General features: G+C 43.5%; 1 protein-coding gene across 3 annotated transcripts in view; it reads left to right on the top strand.

Moving 5' to 3' along the window:
* RAPGEF4 (Rap guanine nucleotide exchange factor 4) overlaps positions 1-21,389 on the top strand; it is a 207,868-nt gene that overhangs the window by 23,093 nt on the left and 163,386 nt on the right. For all 3 annotated transcript variants that reach the window (XM_075284118.1, XM_075284117.1, XM_075284119.1), the window contains exon 4: positions 1,140-1,286. In XM_075284118.1, coding sequence (XP_075140219.1) covers positions 1,140-1,286 — 147 coding nt within the window. The remainder of the gene's footprint in view (positions 1-1,139; positions 1,287-21,389) is intronic.

Here is a 21,389-nt window from a genome sequence, read left to right as displayed (position 1 = left end):
TAGAACCCCATTTTTGGGGCTGAATAATCCCTTTAAAGGGATCCAATCATTGGATACCCTTTTTTTCAGACTAACACGTAGGAATAGCCTTAAGAAAGGCTGTTCTTCTCCTGCCTTTAGGTGTCTTCTCTGCACCGCTGTTCATTAGAAATCTGGTTTTTCTTCGGTATGCAAATTAGCGCTCTTGCAGCACTGGGGGCGGTCCTCTGCACTCAAACAGCACTGGGGGCGTCTCCAGTGCTACGAGAGAACTCTGTAAGCGGCCATAAAAAAAAATGGCCGCTTACACAGCTTACTGAGTAAGCGGCCATTTTCTTGTGGCTGTTGGTATGTGCAGTTGGCTCTGCCCGAGGCCTAGAAGATTGAAACCAGGACGGAAGAAGACACAGGGAGAGGCTGTTCCAGAAGAAGATGGAGGTGGCGCTGAAAAATTCTTTCGCAGCATTGGGGACGCCCCCAGTGCTGCGAGAGAACTCATTTGCATACCAAAGAAAACCAGGATTTCTACCAAACGGTGGCGCGGAGAAGACACCTAAAGCTAGGAGAATAGTCTTTCTTAAGGCGATTCCTTCGTGTTAGTCAGAAAAAAGGGTATCCAATGAGAGGATCCCTTTAAACTTAATATACTTCTCACTGTAGAAATAATGTATTTTCTCTTGATATTTTTAAATATCCTTTTGGAAGAGAAAATAATTGTTGCTCTAAATGTTGATAACATTATATCAGGCAAGATGGCAGCCCTTTATATCATGTACAGGAACAAAAAATCTCCTTTTCAATATGTTTCACTTGGTAGAAATGGAAGGTGATAACTTCCCTTTACGGAGTTAAAGCCACACTTTACAGTTTGGGTGCGTGTCTAGTGTCCAGCATCCATCTGGACTTTGGGAGAGCATTGTGAGCTGTAGTTCGATGCTTTTGGCTATTCGGCATAACTGGGGACACTGTCAGCGATTCTTATTGGATCAGTACAACAGACAGGCAGTACTCGTCACATAGTGCTGTCACTTTCAGTCGGATGACATGTACAGTATACACTCCGGGTATAATTGTAACTGTTCTCTAGGCATCATAGGTTAGCAGGTGCGTCTGTCTCGTCCTTGTATGTTTCAGGGAATGACTTTCCACTTTTCCACTAGGATGCAGTCATCATATGCACGCTGGGAGTCGGTACGGCTTTTGGAGAGTCAATACTGGATAACACACCCCGACATGCCACCATCGTTACAAGGGAATACAGCGAGCTCTTACGGATTGAACAGAAGGACTTTAAAGCTCTGTGGGAGGTAGGCATTTCCATTCTCTACAACCCAGACTGTGTGGCTTATAATAACTTTGCTGCCATATTTACATGTCAGCATTGAAAAAGGTTTGGGGAAAACACTACAGAATTATGGAAATTCATTTGACAATTTCCATATTGCGCTGGTTGTATATTTGCAGTGTGACATATGAAAGCTGTAAATAACAAATGGAGTAACATTTGCGGTAAGACGCCAGATCGCGGTACACAAAGCTTTTCTCCTCTGTTTCAGCTGTGGAGACATATGTAATGCTTGGAAATGGATTCTATCTGAGGAACGTGTCTGTCGTTTCATATCAGCGGCAGACTGGCAGACTTGTGATTTAATAAGGATCTGATGGCCAGGATATCCAAAAGTAAAGAATCAGAACAAAGATATTAAGATGCTGCAGCATTCCAGTTCATGAATGCAACTTTCACCTACGTAAAACTGATCCCAACAAAATGTTTTATTTTCTTAGACAATTACAAAGGTACAGAACTGGTCCTTAGGTGTGTCATGTGATCAAACTCTTCTAAGAGTTAATGTACATATTCAGTGCAATTCTATATAGTACATACTAGCATCTGCCCGCGACTTCGTCTGCGGGTTGGAGTTGCCGCTGATATTTAGACTTTCGCCATTGGTTATGATCCGCCATGTACCGCCACGTCCACTCCTGCGCGCTCCTGTCCCATTTGCTCCTCACCTGTCCCGCGGGCTCTTTACCTACCGGCTGCTCCTGGCTCCCCACAGCCACCCTTGTCCCCTGCACCCCTGACCCCCTCTCCCTCCCGCGGCACCCTGAGTCAAACTCCCCACCCCCCTTTTCCTGCAGACCACCCCCTTCCTCTTTAGCAGGGCCCCCTCCGCAAAATCCCCTAACTCCCCTGCCATCACATGCACTGTCCTGCTGCCTAATGACACGGCGTACTCAGCAGAGCTAAGCTGGACGGTCGGGAAGGCGCAAGACCAGTAAGTTGAGTGCGGCGCCGGGGACTGTCGCAGGCTACCGAGGACTTCCGTCGCTGCGTCCTAGGCTACAGCCACAAAGTGGTGGGGTTCTGGAAGACGTTGTGTACGTGGGCAATGTGCGCATGCTCCTGCAAATACAGTGTAGTTGCTGTGGCAGGCCGGGCGGTGTCGCAGATCCCGATTGCATTGGTGTTCGGCAAAGATGCCGGGTCCGGAGCATGGAAGAGGTAGGCCGCTGGAGTAACCTCAATGTGAGCGGGGAAGTGTGAAAGTATGTAAATGTTATTGCCTGGGGTTAGGGGCTAGGCCCGGAGGCGGCAAGAGGGAGTTTGCGGCTTGCTATGCTAAGAAGTGTGTAGGATTGCAGAGCTGCTGCTATGAGTTCTGCTTTTCTGCGGCTCCTGGCAAGAAAGTATGTCTGTGATTGTGACGAAAAGTAGCCTATCTTTCAATCCTGCATGGTCATCTGCAACCGGCCTTAATCTTGAGGTTCATAGTGCACAATTTGTTCAATTGTATGAGCCCATCTAGCACGTCACGGCGACCTCACTCAGATGGGTCCCTACACTAAGACTTGACTTGTATAATAAATGCTTTACCCCCTATAGACAAGACCCCAGAGATCAAGTTCTTACAGACTACACAGTAACAGTGAGTATATAAGAGTGACAATAAAGTTTTTAGTGTAGGACCCATCTTAACAAAGTCATTAAATGGTTGTTGGGCTCAAATGTCATGCAAAATGACAGTCAGACCCTTTTACATTATTTCTAGAGAGCTAAATTTTACTAAATTTACACTTCTTAAACATATGTATAAATATGATATATATACACACGCATACTTCAGCCAAGACACGAAACCTTATCTTAGCCATGGGTTCATTACAAAATAAAGTGACTGTGTAAGCAAATGAAGCGATAGTATAGACATGGCGGGCAGAAGTGTACTATCAGCAGGAGAGGATAAAAATACTTCATACAGAAATGGGCAGAGGGAAGCTTTCACATCACTTGTACAATTCGGGATGTGCCGCTAGTGGGCTTGTTGCGCTGTAAATAATTTATACATGATCGGACAGCTCGTGGTTCTGTAACAAGTTTTTGTGACCATGCTCCACTTTCAGGACCTAGACTGAAAGTAGCTGAAAGGCATAATGGAGTTGGCAAGGAATCTCAGGTCAGAGATTACTAAAATATTCATATGATGAGTGGACAGTTTACGATGGGACATATTGCAGAATTACAATACATTGTGACATATAGAGACTAGGCGCTTGATGAAATCCTTTCTCCTTTAAGTGACACGGGAGATGTCTTGTGTGGTCACTGTAGAAAAAACAAAGGTTCAGAAGAAAATAGACAAAATGTGAGTGTTAACTCCTTTTCGTCGCGATTCAATGTAAGATGTAGGACAAGAAACCCAGCCTGGCGTACTGTGTTATTTCTGGCGTAGCCTTGGCAGCAACTGTCTAGAAATATCTTGTCAAAAGGATGCTGACAGACACAAAAAATGCATTGAGTTAGACTAGGCTGAAAATGCCATATTACTAACTAATAGTGAAAACATGGATAAAAAACATGGATTCGGATCACTTTTGTTATAGAATAGACTAATTTCATGTGTTAGAGCGGTTTCGACATAGAGATTATCCCTGCGGCTGGGACAATTTCCAACCTTTGCAATGCAACCCTTGAAAACTGAAGAACCACAGCAAAAAATTCACTTTCTACAGGTTCAAAACATGCAGTGAAAGACTTTAGTGGGGGGTGGGGGTGTTAACAGTGTGTGGATGGGATTTTTTTTGTCTCATCCACTATACTGGTACTCTATACCTAAGCAGCCATGTGTGGCGGACTCCGAGTCATTCTGTATCCAAAAGCCCATTGGTTAGAGCTGGGCAGAAAGGCAGGAACGTGAAGCGGTGTCTTTGCTTAGAACTTGACATAAAGAAATATTTATCTTTGAGTAAAAAAAATAAAATTTGATTACTAAAGTATTATTATTTATTTAGGATACTTATATATCGCCATCATATTCCACAGCGCTTTACAGATTTTGTCACTCACTGTCTCAAGTCCAGCTCACAATCTAAATTCCCTATCAGTATGTCTTTGGAATATGGGAGGAAACCCACGTACACACAAGGAGGACATCCAAACTCCTTGCAGATGTCCAGGACTCCAGCGCTGCCAAGTTGGTTAAGGAGACCCTACGTAGCGAATCACTGCCAGAAACTCTGCCCGAAAAGACTGCGTTTTTATCCGCCGCCTTCTCCTCTGTGGACTTTCTGTCTCTATTATACCTATACGGATAACCCCGGAGTTTCTGTAGATATAATTGACATGCTGCAATTTACAATAAGACAAGCGTCTTTGAATTCGCAGTATTTCTGCTGCACTTTTTTTTTCTGCAATATGTGGATGGGGATTAGCCAGAACCCCATCTATCTTGCAGGTGATGTAAAACGCTGCGTTTTTTGCCATAGTTTCCGCCACAGCGACAACACATGTTATTGTAACGTGGGACTCTGGCCTAAAGGCCATTTTCCATCTCTGAACTGGAATCTTCCACTTAAAATGTAAATCTGGTTAGTATGACAAAAAAAAAACAAAGAAAAGAGAGTTAAAGGGGTTGTCCACTTTCAGAACAATATTGAGAGACAAATGTTATTGTTTGTATAATGAAAAGTTCTACCATTTTCCAATGGACTTTCGGTCTCAATTCCTCTTGGGTTTGGATATCTCCATTTGCGTTCATTCATTCTGCTTACTTCCAATGGATACAAATCAGTCCGTGGTCATGTGATATATAGTCCATGGTCATGTGATGTACAGTCCATGGTCATGTGATGTACAGTCCATGGTCATGTGATGTGCAGTCCATGGTCATGTGATGTACACAGGGCCGCCGATAGGGCAGTATTACCGCTACTGGTGTCAGAGGCCCGGCCAAATTGAAAAATGGGGGGGCCCGGTTTTGGCCGGACCCCTGGCGTCCGCAGCAGCAATTGTGCCCTGGGCCGGGGTCACTATAGTATAGTCGGGCAAATGCCGGGGCCCACAGAGCCTCTTGGGGCCCCCCGGCACTTGCCTGTCCCGATTTCAGCTCATCGGCGTTCGTCGGACGCCGTTGAGCTGAATACACAGGCGATTAAAGCAGGAGCTCAGCTCAGCTCCTGTTTTAATGCTGCGCCCGGCTTCGGCGTGTGTCACATCGCGCGTGACGGCATGACGTCACGACGTCACATCGCACTTACACCTGTCAGTGGAGTGAGAGGAGCGTCAGAGAGAGGAGCGGCGAGGGAGCGATGAAGGAAGGGTGAGTGTAAATAAGTGTTTGTTTTGTGTAACATAACATAATGAAGGGGGCCCATGACACTGTGGAAGATGAAGGGGGTGGGGAGAGAATGGCATGACACTGGGGCAAATGAAGGGGGGATGACATTACACTGGGGCAGATGAGGGGGGGGGGGGAGAATGGCATTACACTGGGGCAGATGAAGGGGGGAGAATGGCATGACACTGGGGCAGATGAAGGGGGGAGAATGGCATTACACTGGGGCAGATGAAGGGGGTGGGGAGAGAATGGCATGGACACTGGGGCAGATGAAGGGGGAGGAATGGCATGACACTGGGGCAGATGAGGGGGGGAACGGCATGACACTGGGGCAGAGATGGGGGGACATGAAACTGAGGGCAGTTGAAAGGGGGAGAACAGCATGAAACTGGGGACAGAGATGGAGGGGGGACATGAAACTGGGGGCAGATGAAGGGTGTATATGAAACTGGGGGAGAGATAGAGGGGGGACATATAATTTACAGGTGACTGTAGGAGGATTATACTGTGTGGGAGCACATGAAAATGAATGAGAATGGGTGGAGTCAACAGAAAAGTGGGTGGAGCTAAACTTGTTGCGGGGGGGGGGGGGGGCAGACACTTAGGGTGTATGGGGCCCCAAAATTCCTGGTGGCGGCCCTGGATGTACAGTCCATGGTCATGTGATGTACAGTCCATGGTCATGTGATGTACAGTCCATGGCATGTGATGTACAGTCCATGGCATGTGATGTACAGTCCATGGTCATGTGATGTACAGTCCATGGTCATGTGATGTACAGTCCATGGCATGTGATGTACAGTCCGTGGTCATGTGATGTACAGTCCGTGGTCATGTGATGTACAGTCCGTGGTCATGTGATGTACAGTCCGTGGTCATGTGATGTACAGTCCGTGGTCATGTGATGGATATACAGGTGCACAAGTTGTATAGTCAGTAATCACATATCTACCTGGTAACAAGCTGTGCACCTGCGTGTCCATCACATGACCATGGACCATATATGACATGACCATTGTCAGAATTAGATCCCCTGTAACTAAAGAGAATGAATGGCAGCAAGCAGAGATCTAGAAAACCTTGACAAATCGATACATAAAGTGTATCGGAAAACTGTACAACTTTTATTATACAAACAATAACCTTTGTCTCTCACAAGTCTAGTCTTCTGAAGCATTGCTTTTACTCCACTATGGACTCATTCTGTTTGTCTTAACTAAACGTTGAGACAACATTTGATTTTCTGGCAGTATTTGTCTCAGTAATAACTTTTGCAATATAATCTCCTTAAAAAATTGTTTCCTTTTGGTGAAATCCTGCATTTCTTTCTTCCCTTGTTTCTCTAGTGAGAGATGACCACTGCTGCTCCTTCACTGTGTACGGTGTACAGGCTTGTGTGCAATGAAGAGAACATAAGGGTGGGGGAGTATATACACCTAAATCTAAAACATATACCTGTGTCACTTTACATTCCAGAATAGAAACATTTCGTTTATAGTCAAGTCAATCATTATTTTGCAGTGGAAGTAAAGAGCATCATATAAATTCATGCCCGTGTGCAGCGAGTATACACTGAGACCTGACAACTACTCGGACCCTCTTCCTATCTCATGGGTTTATACTCACATGGCAGATTTGTTGCAGAAATTTCTGCGACTGTTTAATTCAATTGCAAATCCACGAGCCCCCTATTCAGATGGAAAGGAAATGATATTAGAAATTCCTGTGACAGATCTGCTACATGTGACTGTACCATTAGCCTGAGCTTTCACGTGGCATTGTAATGTGTTTTGGTTTTTTTTTTTGCAGAAATATATTTCACTATAATCTAAAATAACTATGTCCAAAAAGCAAGAACAAAATACGTTGCAATAAAGTCCAGTTGTCCTTCAAGATCCTCCTGTCATCTGTTTTCTTCTTCCAGCAATCCATGCCCGATGGCACTTTCTTTGGCGTCCCAAAAGACTGAATATAAATGATGTAGAACCAAGGCAGCTCCCTGACAAAAATCAAAGCAGAGACTGCTGTTTGTTTTACTACAGAGACCAAGTGTCTGAGCGGCCATTTCCTTCCTTACTGTACACACAAGTCGGATCACTTTTGTCAGGAAGTATGTTATAATAAGAAATCTTCAGCAGTGTCAGAACTTCCTTAAGTATGACTTCTGAAGTATGCTGTGTAGCGAAGGAGGAAATGAAACTTATGGCGGTCAAATGGTCACCTATTATTGTCAGATTAATGGTTTTTATCTATAAATAGTATCTCAAAGCAGGTCAAAAAAGATAACATGTAAGACTATAATCATACAGGGTCAGGGGATAATAACACTCCTTAGGGAGTGGGCACCTTTACAGGCATATGGAGATTTACAAGCCATTTTCGCTCCACTGGGGGATCATTGGAAAAATATGCAAATCTGTTTTCCAGCAAACAGAGGCACTGTTTTCCTAATTACATCCTGGAAAATAGATTTGCATATGCTCATACATGTAATACCTGACCCCTACAAAAAGGAGGCAGCAAACAAACACCATGCATAGGACACACCGCTGTACTTAGGCCCAGTTCACATTTGCGCATGGGTTTCTGTTCAGGGAGTCGCTTGGGATCAAACAGCAGGTCAATGAAAGTCTCCCTAAGGGTGCATTCTTCTTATTACTGTGGTTGGATACTTATCCCCTGTCCTGTGGGTAGGGAATAAGTGTCCCTATCCACAGGACGGCACAACCCCTTTAAGTGTTCATACAAAAATACTTCCTTCATTGCCAAATTAAAACTGCTTTTCAGTGCCCAAATAATACCACAATACTGTGCTTAAATTATACTCCCATACAGACGGATGGCCGACTTTATACTGCCATATAGTACTCATATATGCAAAAAACACTCCCCCAAAAAGTTCACATAGTACTACCATATAACTCTAGAATAATCCTGTAATATATCTCCAGCACTATAATATTACCATAAAACCGGTGACTTTATATTGCTCCTGGGTTAAGGGGTTTCGTGTGTCCCCAGGAAACTTCCTCAGGACAAGTACCCTAGGCATTTACCCAGTGTGCTATACTCTGAATCTCTAAGGCCGGGTTCACACAGGGTTTTTTGGTCCGGAACCTATAAATAGGTCCAAAATACTGGTAGCTGCGACAGTCGCGCACTCCGCTCCAGAATTAGGCCCAAATGAATGGGCCTAGTCGGGAGGAGGGAGTGTCTTCAGGCGGATTCGCGAGGCGACTCTGCCTGAAGAATGAGCATGTCTGCGGAACAAACCGCTCACGGAAAAAAGACCTGACCGGCTCCGATTGATTTCAGTGGGAGCCGTCTTTTTGGTCAGGATTTTAAGGCGGCCTCAAAATCCTAGCCAAAGCCCCGTGAGAACTCAGCCTAAATCCATCCCTGCTTTGGGACATAGTACACCTGTCATGGCTGGACACTAGGGTGTCATCAGACATACCTGTATATAACTAAAGTATAACAATATATATGTATGTATGTTACTATATTACTGTAGTTTTTATTTGATGACATCAGAGGGTTCGGGAAGTCTTCAGCCAAGATATGATATTTAAATAGTCTTTTATCTTGTCACATTCTAATCCAGCCGAGGGGAAGATACAAAGACGTGTGTTTTATCTGTCTGTCTATACCAGGACCTCATCTTTTTGGTCCCTTTGAAACCGGATCACGCATTTACAATTTAGACACAATAGATGAATCCATGGTGAACCTTTGAAGATATTTCATCAATCCACCGTCAAATAAAAGAAATTATCTTTCCGTCTTGATTGTAGTTTGACTTAATAAAATATCATTTTTTTCCGGCTAAGAATTACCTTTGCTATCTGTATTCGGCTCTGAAATGTGTTGGCTGGGATGTAGTTATCCATTTATCAATGGTGAATTATACTAGACGGCACACAGACACTTGCTAATACAGCCCATGAGTATATCTAATTATTCTGAAGAGATTGAGATTAGGAACGGTAAGTTTACCAGATGATTCAATGCCTTGGGGGGACTTGTAGACTGTTCAGGTTTTATCTTGACTTTCCCAATAAAACTAGGAATAATTACCTCCATCTATTTAGATACTGAAGAGCCCTTCTCTGTTAATGAGGAGCTTGGAGAGTATTGATGGCATTACAAGCCTCGCACTATAGGCCATATATTGTTATAACTCTTATTATATCTAGAATGCTGCTCATTGAACCTCAGTATATAGGAGATTTACAGTCACTGAGGTTCTAGTTAGTACACGTGAGTACATCCTATCTTAAAGGGGTTTTCCTCTGGAACAGCACTTATCCCCTGTCTACAGGATAGAGGAGCTTTCAACGTCCTCATCGATGTGCGCTATTACATACTGAATTCATCATTCTGTCAGCTTTCCCGGAATGAGCTTTGGTGCAGCAGATATCACATGTTAATTTTGGCACTGATATCTCCCCACTGTCAGAAGGGCAAGCCTTAGAGCTTAGCGTCATCGATGGGCATCGCTATGACAGTACAAGTCTATGGAAGAGTTCATTCGGGGAGGGGGGTGGATGGCGGGGATCCTCACAGCCCTGTGATGACATTGAGCTATGAGGAACACCGTTCTGGGGCCACTATGGGGCATAATACTGTATGCAGGGGCCACCATGGGGCATAATACTGTGTGCAGGGGCCACTATGGGGGATAATACTGTGTGCAGGGGCCACTATGGGGCATAATACTATGTGCAGGGGCCACTATGGGGCATAATACTGTGTGCAGGGGCCACTATGGGGCATAATACTATGTGCAGGGGCCACTATGGGGCATAATACTGTATGCAGGGGCCACTATGGGGCATAATACTGTGTGCAGGGGCCACTATGGGGCATAATACTGCGTGCAGGGGCCACTATGGGGGATAATACTGTGTGCAGGGGCCACTATGGGGCATAATACTGTGTGCAGGGGCCACTATGGGGCATAATACTGTGTGCAGGGGCCACTATGGGGCATAATACTGTGTGCAGGGGCCACTATGGGGGATAATACTGTGTGCAGGGGCCACTATGGGGCATAATACTGTATGCAGGGGCCACTATGGGGCATAATACTGTGTGCAGGGGCCACTATGGGGCATAATACTGCGTGCAGGGGCCACTATGGGGGATAATACTGTGTGCAGGGCCACTATGGGGCATAATACTGTGTGCAGGGCCTCTATGGGGCATAATACTGTGTGCAGGGGCCACTATGGGGCATAATACTATGTGCAGGGGCCACTATGGGGGATAATACTGTGTGCAGGGGCCACTATGGGGCATAATACTGTGTGCAGGGCCACTATGGGGGATAATAGTGTGTGCAGGGGCCACTATGGGGCATAATAGTGTGCGCAGAAATGTGGAGGAAGGGGGGTCGGTTGGTCAAGGTCTTTGGCGTCGGTTGGGGGGGGGGGGGGCATATCAAAAGTTGACCATGGGGCCCCACCATTTCCAGTTACGCCACTGCCTGCACATATCACCTAGCTAACATACTAGAATTTTCTGTAGCCACATGTCTATAGTACACGGATGGTATAAAGTACAGCGCATTATCTTGCTTGACGTCGTGATTCCTGAAGCAGGGAAAAGTGATTTCCGTTTTTGATCCAGGAGTTTTCTGTATTCCCAGCGGTCATAGAGTGTTTGTGTAAGTCTTTTTTATTTTAAAGCAAGTGCATTAGATAGTGCTGAGCGGGCAGGGGTAAGCTTCTGGGAGCTGTAAAGTCAATCTCTGACAGCCAGGTTTCCTCAACTAGCTGGAGGGAAAGTGTGCTGTGACACGAGAGCAAAGCGGCAGGAAAGAAGTCAGTGGAGGTGAGTCAAGAGAGCGCAAGGAAATGTCATTCAGCTCATAAACAGACAATTCCCACACAACAACACTCGGCTGCTTATGTCTCATTACATGTAATGCTATCACGAGTGTAAATACTGCCGTAATACGGTGTGCATGCTGTGTAATGGCTCATATTGATGGAATCTGAAAACATGGGGAGGGGGCTCCTTAGTATGCACCTGATGGAGAGAAGACATGTTGTGATGAAGCAAAATAAAGCATTATGTACATAACCATATCATGTCTAACTTCTACAGCAACCATCACCGTCAATGTGGCCACAGGACAGCTCGCTTCTTTTTTCCGTGAACGGGAACAAACCTCTCACGGAAAAAAGGACGCTAGCTGTCTACATAAGCCAGGCGGTTTTTACGTGTGAACTAGCCCTAAGGGTCCATTCACACGGAGGAAAATGGTGAGGAATTTGGTGTGGAATTTCAGCGCTGAAAAAAAAGCCTCCCATTGACTTCAATGGCTTCCTTTTTCTGCTAGCTTTTTTTTTTTTTTTCAGCGCTGAAATTCCACACCAAATTCCTCACCATTTTCCTCTGTGTGAATGGATCCTAAGGCTAAAGCAGAAACACATCGCGTTTTTTCCCACAGCCCTTTTCACAGCAAGTAAAATGACATTATAAAGAAATAAAAATAATCCAGACATAATTGACATTTTGCATTTGTAGTGATTCTAAACTTAAGTGATGTCTTCAGCCTCTCTGCATTCATTCCTCTATGAGCGCTGTATTTCCAGCTCTTACATACGGGTGTGGATGTTTGCTAGTATATTTTGCTTATGTTGGCCCCATTATGACAGATTTATAGATTAGTATTTCTCCGGGGACATTATTAGCACGTCTGCTCACAATTCAGGGAGTATCCGGACTCCAAATATAGCTTTCTCAGTCTTCCTGACACTGCTGAAAAAATAACACATTTTCTAAACACACACACAACATGTTTCTACTAATTTCACATTTTTTGGACAATTCATGCACTAGTTGGGAATGGAATTGTGTGGGAAAAATTACAACAACCTTGGCTGTGTTGTCATATGGAGTTGGACGGAGTTTCAGCCGTGTTGCATAACCACAATAAACACTACAATGATTTTTTGTAAGGGCAAATTGTGCATATATATATATATATATATATATATATATATATATATATATATATATATATATATACACACAGTATATAGATAGATAGATAATTTCGATTCATGTACAGCATTTTGGGATTGGCTGGAGGGGCCACAGGTCTGAGGTGTTGGGTATATTAACTCTTCAATTGCAGAGAGAGATGGTGCGGACTCCCTATGGGCAGGTGCAGCAGCTGCAGGAGGGGGGCAGTATAGAGAAGCACAGGCAGCATGGTGAAAATCCAAGGTAACCAGGGCACGGGCAGTGGCAGCTTGGAGTAGTGGTGTGATGGTGATTGGAGACCGCCATCTATACAATAACTATATGAATAGTACATATAACCACAGACATGTATGATATATTTCTATAGGTAATATTTAGGCTGGTGGTGCAATTTTTTTTAAACTTAATATATTCATTTTTTTCCCATTTTTTATTCTAAAAATTCCACCGGTTTTAGTAACTTCTGTGCAGTCCTAGATCTTGAAAACTGTCTTTTTTTTCTTCTGTTTCTGAATTTTTGCTGTTAAACCACTTGTGTCTGTATTTTTGGAAGGCCATAGATTCATGTATAGATAAGGTACTCAGGAGTGGCTGTAAGTGGTGGATGGGTCTGACTTCCTCAACCACTTCCTAAACCACTTCCTGTCTGCAAACCCTTCTGTGCACGAGATGATGAGCTTTCAGGAAGCAGCCCAGGCTACATCAGTTCCTTTGTAAGGGGCCACAAATAACCGAAAGCAAATCTGAACGTTCCTATTGTAGATATGGATATAAGCTATGGACTTGTAGTATGGATGGCTGTTTCTATTATAATAACAAAATGTTTGGTTCCATATACATTATGTATGGTATGCGTACCCACTCATTTCTTTTGTAAGGTGTGGACATGTGCATGCATTGGATTTACATCCCAGGCATCTGAACGGCCAATGTAATGTGACTTTATGGACACCCAAACATTTCTCAGATGGATAAGTACACTGCAGGTATGGTACATGCCTTGAACTAGAATACATATATATTGGATATTGAATGGAGACTTTGCACCAACTTTGATGACGAAATGATAAATAATAACAATAATACATTTTATTTATATAGCGCCACCATATTCCGCAGCACTGTACAATTAGTAGGGCTCAAATACAGACAGAAAGGTGCATTACAAAGAAAGTCATTTCACACAAGGGGACTGAGGGCCCTGCTCACAAGAGCTTACAATCTATGAGGTAGAGGGGGTGACACAAGAGGTAGCAGGGGCGGCATTGCTTATACAGTGGTCAGACAATGTTGTAATAGAGGTTACTGTCATTACATAAACATAAAACTGTATGAGCCATCAACAGTCGTGTCCTTTGACATGTGGATGGTAAAGTTAGTCAGAAACGGCATCATATCATGTGCGGTAATGTGGGAGCGTGAACAGAGAAGGGTTAATTTTAGGGATTCTAATTACGGTATGGAAGGGTTTACATTAGGCATTGTGATAGGCCTGTCTGAAAAGATGCGTCTTTAGTTTGCGCTTGAAGCTGTAGAAATTGGGAGTTAATCTGATTGTCCGGGGTAGAGCATTCCAGAGAAGTGGTGCAGCTCGGGAGAAGTCTTGTATACGAACGTTGGGGCTTGAACATATGGTTTTTATGTGCCCAATGAGAAATCCATCCCTGTTCACATTCTGATCTCTCTGGAAGGTCCTAATTTTATCTGAAGCACACTTGCTTATTTCAGAAGCCCAGACAAGTGACTCCAACTCCTGGCTCCATAGTCTGGTTTCAACTCCTGTTCTGACTCCAAGTCAGAAATGTCAGATAGACGTTGTAAAGCTCCTCTAATTCATCAGAAAACCAGCGATTGATTCCTATGAAAGTAAATATGTAACAAATTATACATCTAATTCATTATAAAATTTTAATAACTATATAATTAAAAATAATTAACCATTTTGTTTTAACGCCAGAGTAGGTAACTGGTTTCCCGTTCCAACTCCACCCAAAGTGGGTGCCAACTCTACGACTCCGACTCCATAGCCCTGGTAGGCAGGACTAGTATCCAGAAGTGGAGGGTGACAACAAAAGCTCGTAAAAGGGGCACTGCATCTTATGGCACTAGTACTGTATTGGAGGCCAGAACAGACCCCTTTTTTTGGAGGTAACTACTGGCACTGGTACAAGGGACGATGATTCTTCTTCCACTGTTACAGACTGCTATGGTAGTCACTGAGGTTGCCGGCATTATTATAAAAGGAAAATGTTTGTTTTGGTACCGTGTTAGCCAGTGGTTATAAAATATAAAAAACAAAAAAAACTTTGCAAGTCTTCAGTAGGTGATACCTTTTTTAATGGCTAACTCATAATGATGACAGAATATGACGTTTCGAAGCTTTCCTCTGAGCTTCTTCTTCAGATATAACTAGCCCTGTGTCCAGTTATAAATATGCAGCCTCTACAGAGTGTTTTTTAGTTATATCTGAAGAAGAAGCTCAGAGGAAAGCTTCGAAACGTCATATTCTGTCATCATTATGAGTTAGCCATTAAAAAAGGTATCACCTACTGAAGACTTGCAAAGTTTTTTTTGTTAGGCATTATTATAGTAATCGGTAGGACAATTTGCAGTTTAAACGTGGGCCTTTGGTACTTTGGCAGTGCCAAATAGCCAAAAAGATCTTCCCTGGGCAGTATATAAAAAGCTGACAACCAGAAAATTGTAGTAGAAACTCCTGGCAAACAACAGTGTCAAGGCATTTAGTATAGATGTTATTGAAAGATTAATATCTATAATGCGTTTTCTGAAACCGCCGCTGTATTTCAGTGATTTTTTGTTAAAAAGATTAAACGCGATATGCCCATGAGATATGCATATAATATTCCTCATTGAGGCTATGCTTACTATTATCTCCTGATGCTATAATAAAGCAGCCAATATGGCGGCGCTCATTAGCGCTGTGCTGTCCAGCCCGAAATGATTCCCATAGGACTTAGACATTTGCACGTCAAATAAAATTTGAATATTTTTATTTCTAAAAAATGACCTAATTGAACATAACACCACAGTTCGAGCAGAGTTAGGATAGACGCAATGTAGGAGGAAGCAATTTGGAAGGGAAATCATTATTTTACATCTGAAATGGTAGCTATGAAAGGGAAATCTGGAGGTTACAGATTCATTAGGCAAAAAATATCAAATAAATTGCAGCAAATTTTACAAAGTTGCCTATAATATGATACGAATTATATGATTTTTTAACACAGTCCATGAGGGAAAAAAAAACAGGACGTCCCAAATTTTGTCATTAATTCTAAAGAAGAATATTCACCAGTCTCCCACCCTTCTGATCACTAGTTACAATGGTGACCCAGCGGAGTTTCCGGAGTGTCCAGAGGAGCCAGGACGCAGGAACGACCAGGAGACTTGTGCAGTGTTTGGATAGAAGCTTTGTAGGATTAGTTTGGTAGGACATTTTAAATTTGGTAAATATAGGGATCGTACTACCTTTGTTAACACCTAGAGGGATCATACTAACTTTTATTGATAAATATGGGGATCATACAACCTTTGCTAACAAATAGAGGGATCATGCTAACTTTTTTAACAAATGTAGGGATTATACTACTTTTGTTAGTTAAAAATAGTGATCATACACACTTTAACAAATATAGGGATCGTACTAACTTTGTGGGGAAAAATGGGGATCTTAGTATCTTTGTTCACAAATATAAGTATCATACTACCTTTGCTGATAAATATAGGGCTTGTACTAGATTTGCTGATAAATATAGGGACTAGGGTTGAGGGATCGGAAAAGATCGGATTCCGATCGGCGATCAAGTAAATTTCACGATCGCGATCGGAATTCCGATCCCGATCTTTTTAGGCGGGATCATGGTCGGAGGTTATTTCCCACAATGTTTTTGCTACTGGCCAAGCATTGTGGGAAAAGCTAACAATGTTAGCTAGGTCATAGATTGTAAGCCCTCGCGGGCAGGGCCCTCTACCCCGCCGTACCAGTCAGTCAGTGTTAGTATTATATCTGCCAGTATATTTTGTGTATTATATGTAAACCCCCAAATGTAAAGCACCATGGAATTAATAATAATTAATAATAAGTTACATTGGAATGAATGGATGCAACCGGCACATAGCCTGTGCCGGCGTCCGGCCGCTTAACCCCCTGCGCGCCGGCTGCGTCCATTCATTCTAATGGGAGACTAGCTAACATCTCTAGTAGCTAACACTTACCTGCACAGAAGCGCTGCCGCTGGTCCGGTTCCCGCTGTTCTCGCTCCTCTTCTCGCCTCACTGCCCCCGCCTCCCAGGTTAGCATTACAGACCTAGGAAGAAGGCGGGGCTTGTGTCTTAATAGAGTGTGGGCGGGTACTTGGAGGGGAGACGTGAGTGATAAAGTGGTAAACATTCTGACAAAATTTGGATTGTTGAGTTTCTAGTTTGGCATGGAACTAGACAGGTCACCCATCAATAGATAAATACTGTTGATGGATATTAAGCTTCCCAGATTGTAGAAAGCACCACACCTATTTCAGGCTTTGTTCACATCTGATATAAACTGCAAAGTTCTGAATCCGTCACAGAATAGACACCATTGACGCCCCAAGTCAGATCCTTCAGGTTCTCTTTGTAGTGTCCATCCATTTGTTGGAAAGTTTCCAGACTCCAGTTTCCAATTCCAATGTGAACACAACCTTACTGTATATGGTAAATTCACTGAACGGTTCACTGCTTATTTATAACACATCAATAATGGCTTTGTTTCTCATCTAGTTACATAAATAAGGAAAAGTAGTTTTCTTCATCAAGAGAATACAATAAGGGTTCAGTTCATGCAAACCTATTGTTTCTGAGCTGGATATAGCCCCGGGCCTCCGTGAGAGCTGTGAATAGTAACGGTGAAGTGTGGCTGCAAATGTTTTCTCTGCTATTTAATCCACATTGAGCTCCTCTGTGTATAATTATCTGACTACCATGGAAAAAGAGAGCGAGTTGTCACCGAGATACTGTATGTTATAAATATTTCTGCTGCCCGGGCAGACAGTTGGCGGTGCCAGGGAAGTCATCACATTGTACAGTAAGCAGCAAGAAAACCAAACTCAACTTAAAGCAAAGTCATTTCGATTCTTTGGGATAAAACTTCTTGTAGTGCTGCAGTTTTTTTGTTGTTACCTTTCATAGACAGTGTCTTCCAGATTGCAGTCGCAGCCAGCCAGAATCATAATGGGTACAATTCGGAAATATATAAGTCCACCAAAATGTTATGGCTCATAGAGGAGGGTTTCGATCAAAAAAACGATAGGTTGAGCAGATGGTTCTGAGCACAAGTTCAGTTTCTGTTGGCACAACACGATGGCTCAGTGGTTAGCACTGTAGCCTTGCAGCGCTGGAGTCCTGGGTTCGAATGCAAGGAGTTTGTATATTCTCCCCAAGTTTGCGTGGATTTCCTCCCATTCTACAAAGACATACTGATAAGGCAAAATGTACAGTGTGCACCCTATATGGGGCTCAGAATCTGCATTAAAAATGAAAAAAATTCTGTTTCTGTTCTAGATAGATAAGGTCTATCTTGTAATACAAAGTGTTAGCACTTCATGTATGATTGTACAGAACCCCGTAACACACAGTTTAAGGGATGTTTCGGACAGGTCTGGGTCTTATCAGCTGATCGCAGGGAGTCCCACTTATTGAGCCCCAATTGATCTGTTATCACTTGGGAAAGCCTCTGTATATAAATCCCCCTTTCAGGGACCACTGCTGGAGAAATGTAGCATTCATCTATAGACTGGCCTGATTCACTTAAGTAGGAGCCTTGCTTAAAGGGGTTTTCCAGGCTAAAATTATTTATGACTAAGCCTAAGGATAGGTTATCAGTTTTAGATTGGTGAGGGTCTGATATCTGGGATCCCTATGAATCAGCTGTTCTCAGCTGCTGATATGTAGAGAATGGAGCAGGAAGCAGACAGCTCACTTCTTTGTGTAATGGTCAGACCAGATTACTGCAAACCAGCTTCCATTCAACTCCCACTACACAGGGAACAACCCTGACTGCTTCCTTCTCTATTCTCTGTGTATCAGCTGCTGAGAAAAGCCAATCTGGGTGGGGAAGGGGTGTCAGCTGTCGTACCCTCACCGATCTGATATTGGTGACCTATCTTTAGGCTAGATAGCCAGGAATACCCCTTTAAGGTGGTCATTCTACTTCTAACTTTTTGAGCTGAATGCTTTTTCAGCTAATGCACTAGTCCTCTTGTCATTTAGGCATGTAGACATGGTCAAGACAATCTCCTGCAGTTCAAACCGAGCATCAGTATGGGGAAGAAAGGTGATTTGAGTGCCTTTGAACGTGGCATGGTTGTTGGTGCCAGAAGGGCTGGTTTGAGTATTTCAGAAACTGCTGATCTACTGGGATTTTCACGCACAACCATATCTAGGGTTTACAGAGAATGGTCCGAAAAAGAAAAACATCCAGTGAGCGGCAGTTCTGTGGGCGGAAATGCGTTGTTGATGCCAGAGGTCAGAGGAGAATGGCCAGACTGGTTCGAGCTGATAGAAAGGCAACAGTGACTCAAATAGCCACCTGTTACAACCAAGGTAGCCAGAAGAGCATCTCTGAACGCACAGTACGTCCAACTTTGAGGCAGATGGGCTACAGCAGCAGAAGACCACACCGGGTGCCACTCCTTTCAGCTAAGAACAGGAAACTGAGGCTACAATTTGCACAAGCTCATCAAAATTGGACAATTGAAGATTGGAAAAACGTTGCCTGGTCTGATGAGTCTCGATTTCTGCTGCGACATTCGGATGGTAGGGTCAGAATTTGGCGTCAACAACATGAAAGCATGGATCCATCCTGCCTTGTATCAACGGTTCAGGCTGGTGGTGGTGGTGTCATGGTGTGGGGAATATTTTCTTGGCACTCTTTGGGCCCCTTGGTACCAATTGAGCATCGTTGCAACGCCAAAGCCTACCTGAGTATTGTTGCTGACCATGTCCATCCCTTTATGACCACAATGTACCCAACATCTGATGGCTACTTTCAGCAGGATAATGCGCCATGTCATAAAGCTGGAATCATCTCAGACTGGTTTCTTGAACATGACAATGAGTTCACTGTACTCCAATGGCCTCCACAGTCACCAGATCTCAATCCAATAGAGCATCTTTGGGATGTGGTGGAACGGGAGATTCGCATCATGGATGTGCAGCCGACAAATCTGCGGCAACTGTGTGATGCCATCATGTCAATATGGACCAAAATCTCTGAGGAATGCTTCCAGCACCTTGTTGAATCTATGCCACGAAGAATTGAGGCAGTTCTGAAGGCAAAAGGGGGTCCAACCCGTTACTAGCATGGTGTACCTAATAAAGTGGCCGGTGAGTGTATATGTATATGTGTTTTGAATGAAGAGAAGAGTGTAAGCTGCTGGCGGACTCCTTGCTGATGACTTATCTCCCTTGATTCCAAAAGGACAAGGCATGTAAAATTCAATGTGTCAATCCGTCTTTCTGCTGTCAGAGAAGACTATGGCCATACATGCTTTGGCTGATGTTATTCTTATTGTTATGAGCTACTTTACTGACCGTCCTTAAAGGGGTTGTCTAGGATAAATAGAAATTCCTCCTCCTTCTGTGACGTCTCCCCGCACCTGTGCAAAAGAGCCGAAGTCCTGGCTTTGCACTGTAGCCAACACTCCATCTCCATTGTGCAAGTGTGGGAGCCTGAAGGAGTTGCCCACGCCTGCACAGAAAGCTACAGCATAGTGCCGGGACTGCAATAGAACGGCCTTTTCTTGCATAAGGAAGATTGGACAGGAAAAAGATTGGGAAGGGGATGTGTTAATTGGGAAGGGCTTCTAGTGGGTGGGATAACTAGGAAGACTGGGAGGGGGTATTAGAGAGGGAGATAGCTTGAGAGCCTACAACTACCATAATGCATTGCATCAGCTAGGGCAACAGGAAGCTACACCATGTAAACAAATCCAGAAGATGCTAGGCGCTCCAAGAGAAACAAAGAAAAATCCCTCAAGATATTTGGGTGCACGTATTAATCCATTAACAGCACCAGACCATTTTTTGTCTGGAAAACCTCTTTAAGTTTTGCTCATAGAGGTCAGTCTCAAGCGAAGGAGCCTCCTTTATAATATTCATATGTCCTGTGAAGACATCTGGACAAGGTTGTCCTCGATAGGACACTTCCATTTAGAACATATGTAATGTAGTTGAGCACGAGGGTTACATATACTTTAAGATCTCAGTGGGTGCCGATGTGTGTTGTACTCTATACAGACCACTCCGTCCATGCTAAAGTCAATTAGACATATCCTTAAATCAATTTACAGTAAGTTGTCTTGTCTTGAATGATAAACTAAGTGTCTACATAATCCCCATCTCCTCAGCGTGATATGATTAATATAGAAGCCTGTAAATCTAAAGCATTCGCATTCGGAAACAATTACGATGCCCGCGGTTCCATAAACAGCATTTTTTGTTTAATTAAGGAAAACAAGACGGCAACTCTTTAACATTCTGAGAAATGACACATGCAGTTAGCTATACGGCATCGCAACGCACGACTCCATCTGCAATTCAAGTATTCGCAAGCCACTGACAATCTTTGCTGCTAACCCCTTTATTTAGGCTAATGAACTATGGTCTGTGCTAGAATATGTCCAAAGCGATAAGCAAAACTCAGATTAACATCCCCGAAAGAATTACTTATGCAGAATTTGTTTTAGTATTTAAGTCATTGAGGTGTCTGACCCAATTACAGTCAGAAAGCCGTTCGTATTT

Source organism: Leptodactylus fuscus, chromosome 8 (genome assembly GCF_031893055.1).
Source record: "Leptodactylus fuscus isolate aLepFus1 chromosome 8, aLepFus1.hap2, whole genome shotgun sequence".
NCBI classification, from domain to species: Eukaryota; Metazoa; Chordata; class Amphibia; order Anura; family Leptodactylidae; genus Leptodactylus; species Leptodactylus fuscus.
This window is presented reverse-complemented; position numbering and strand designations above follow the sequence as displayed.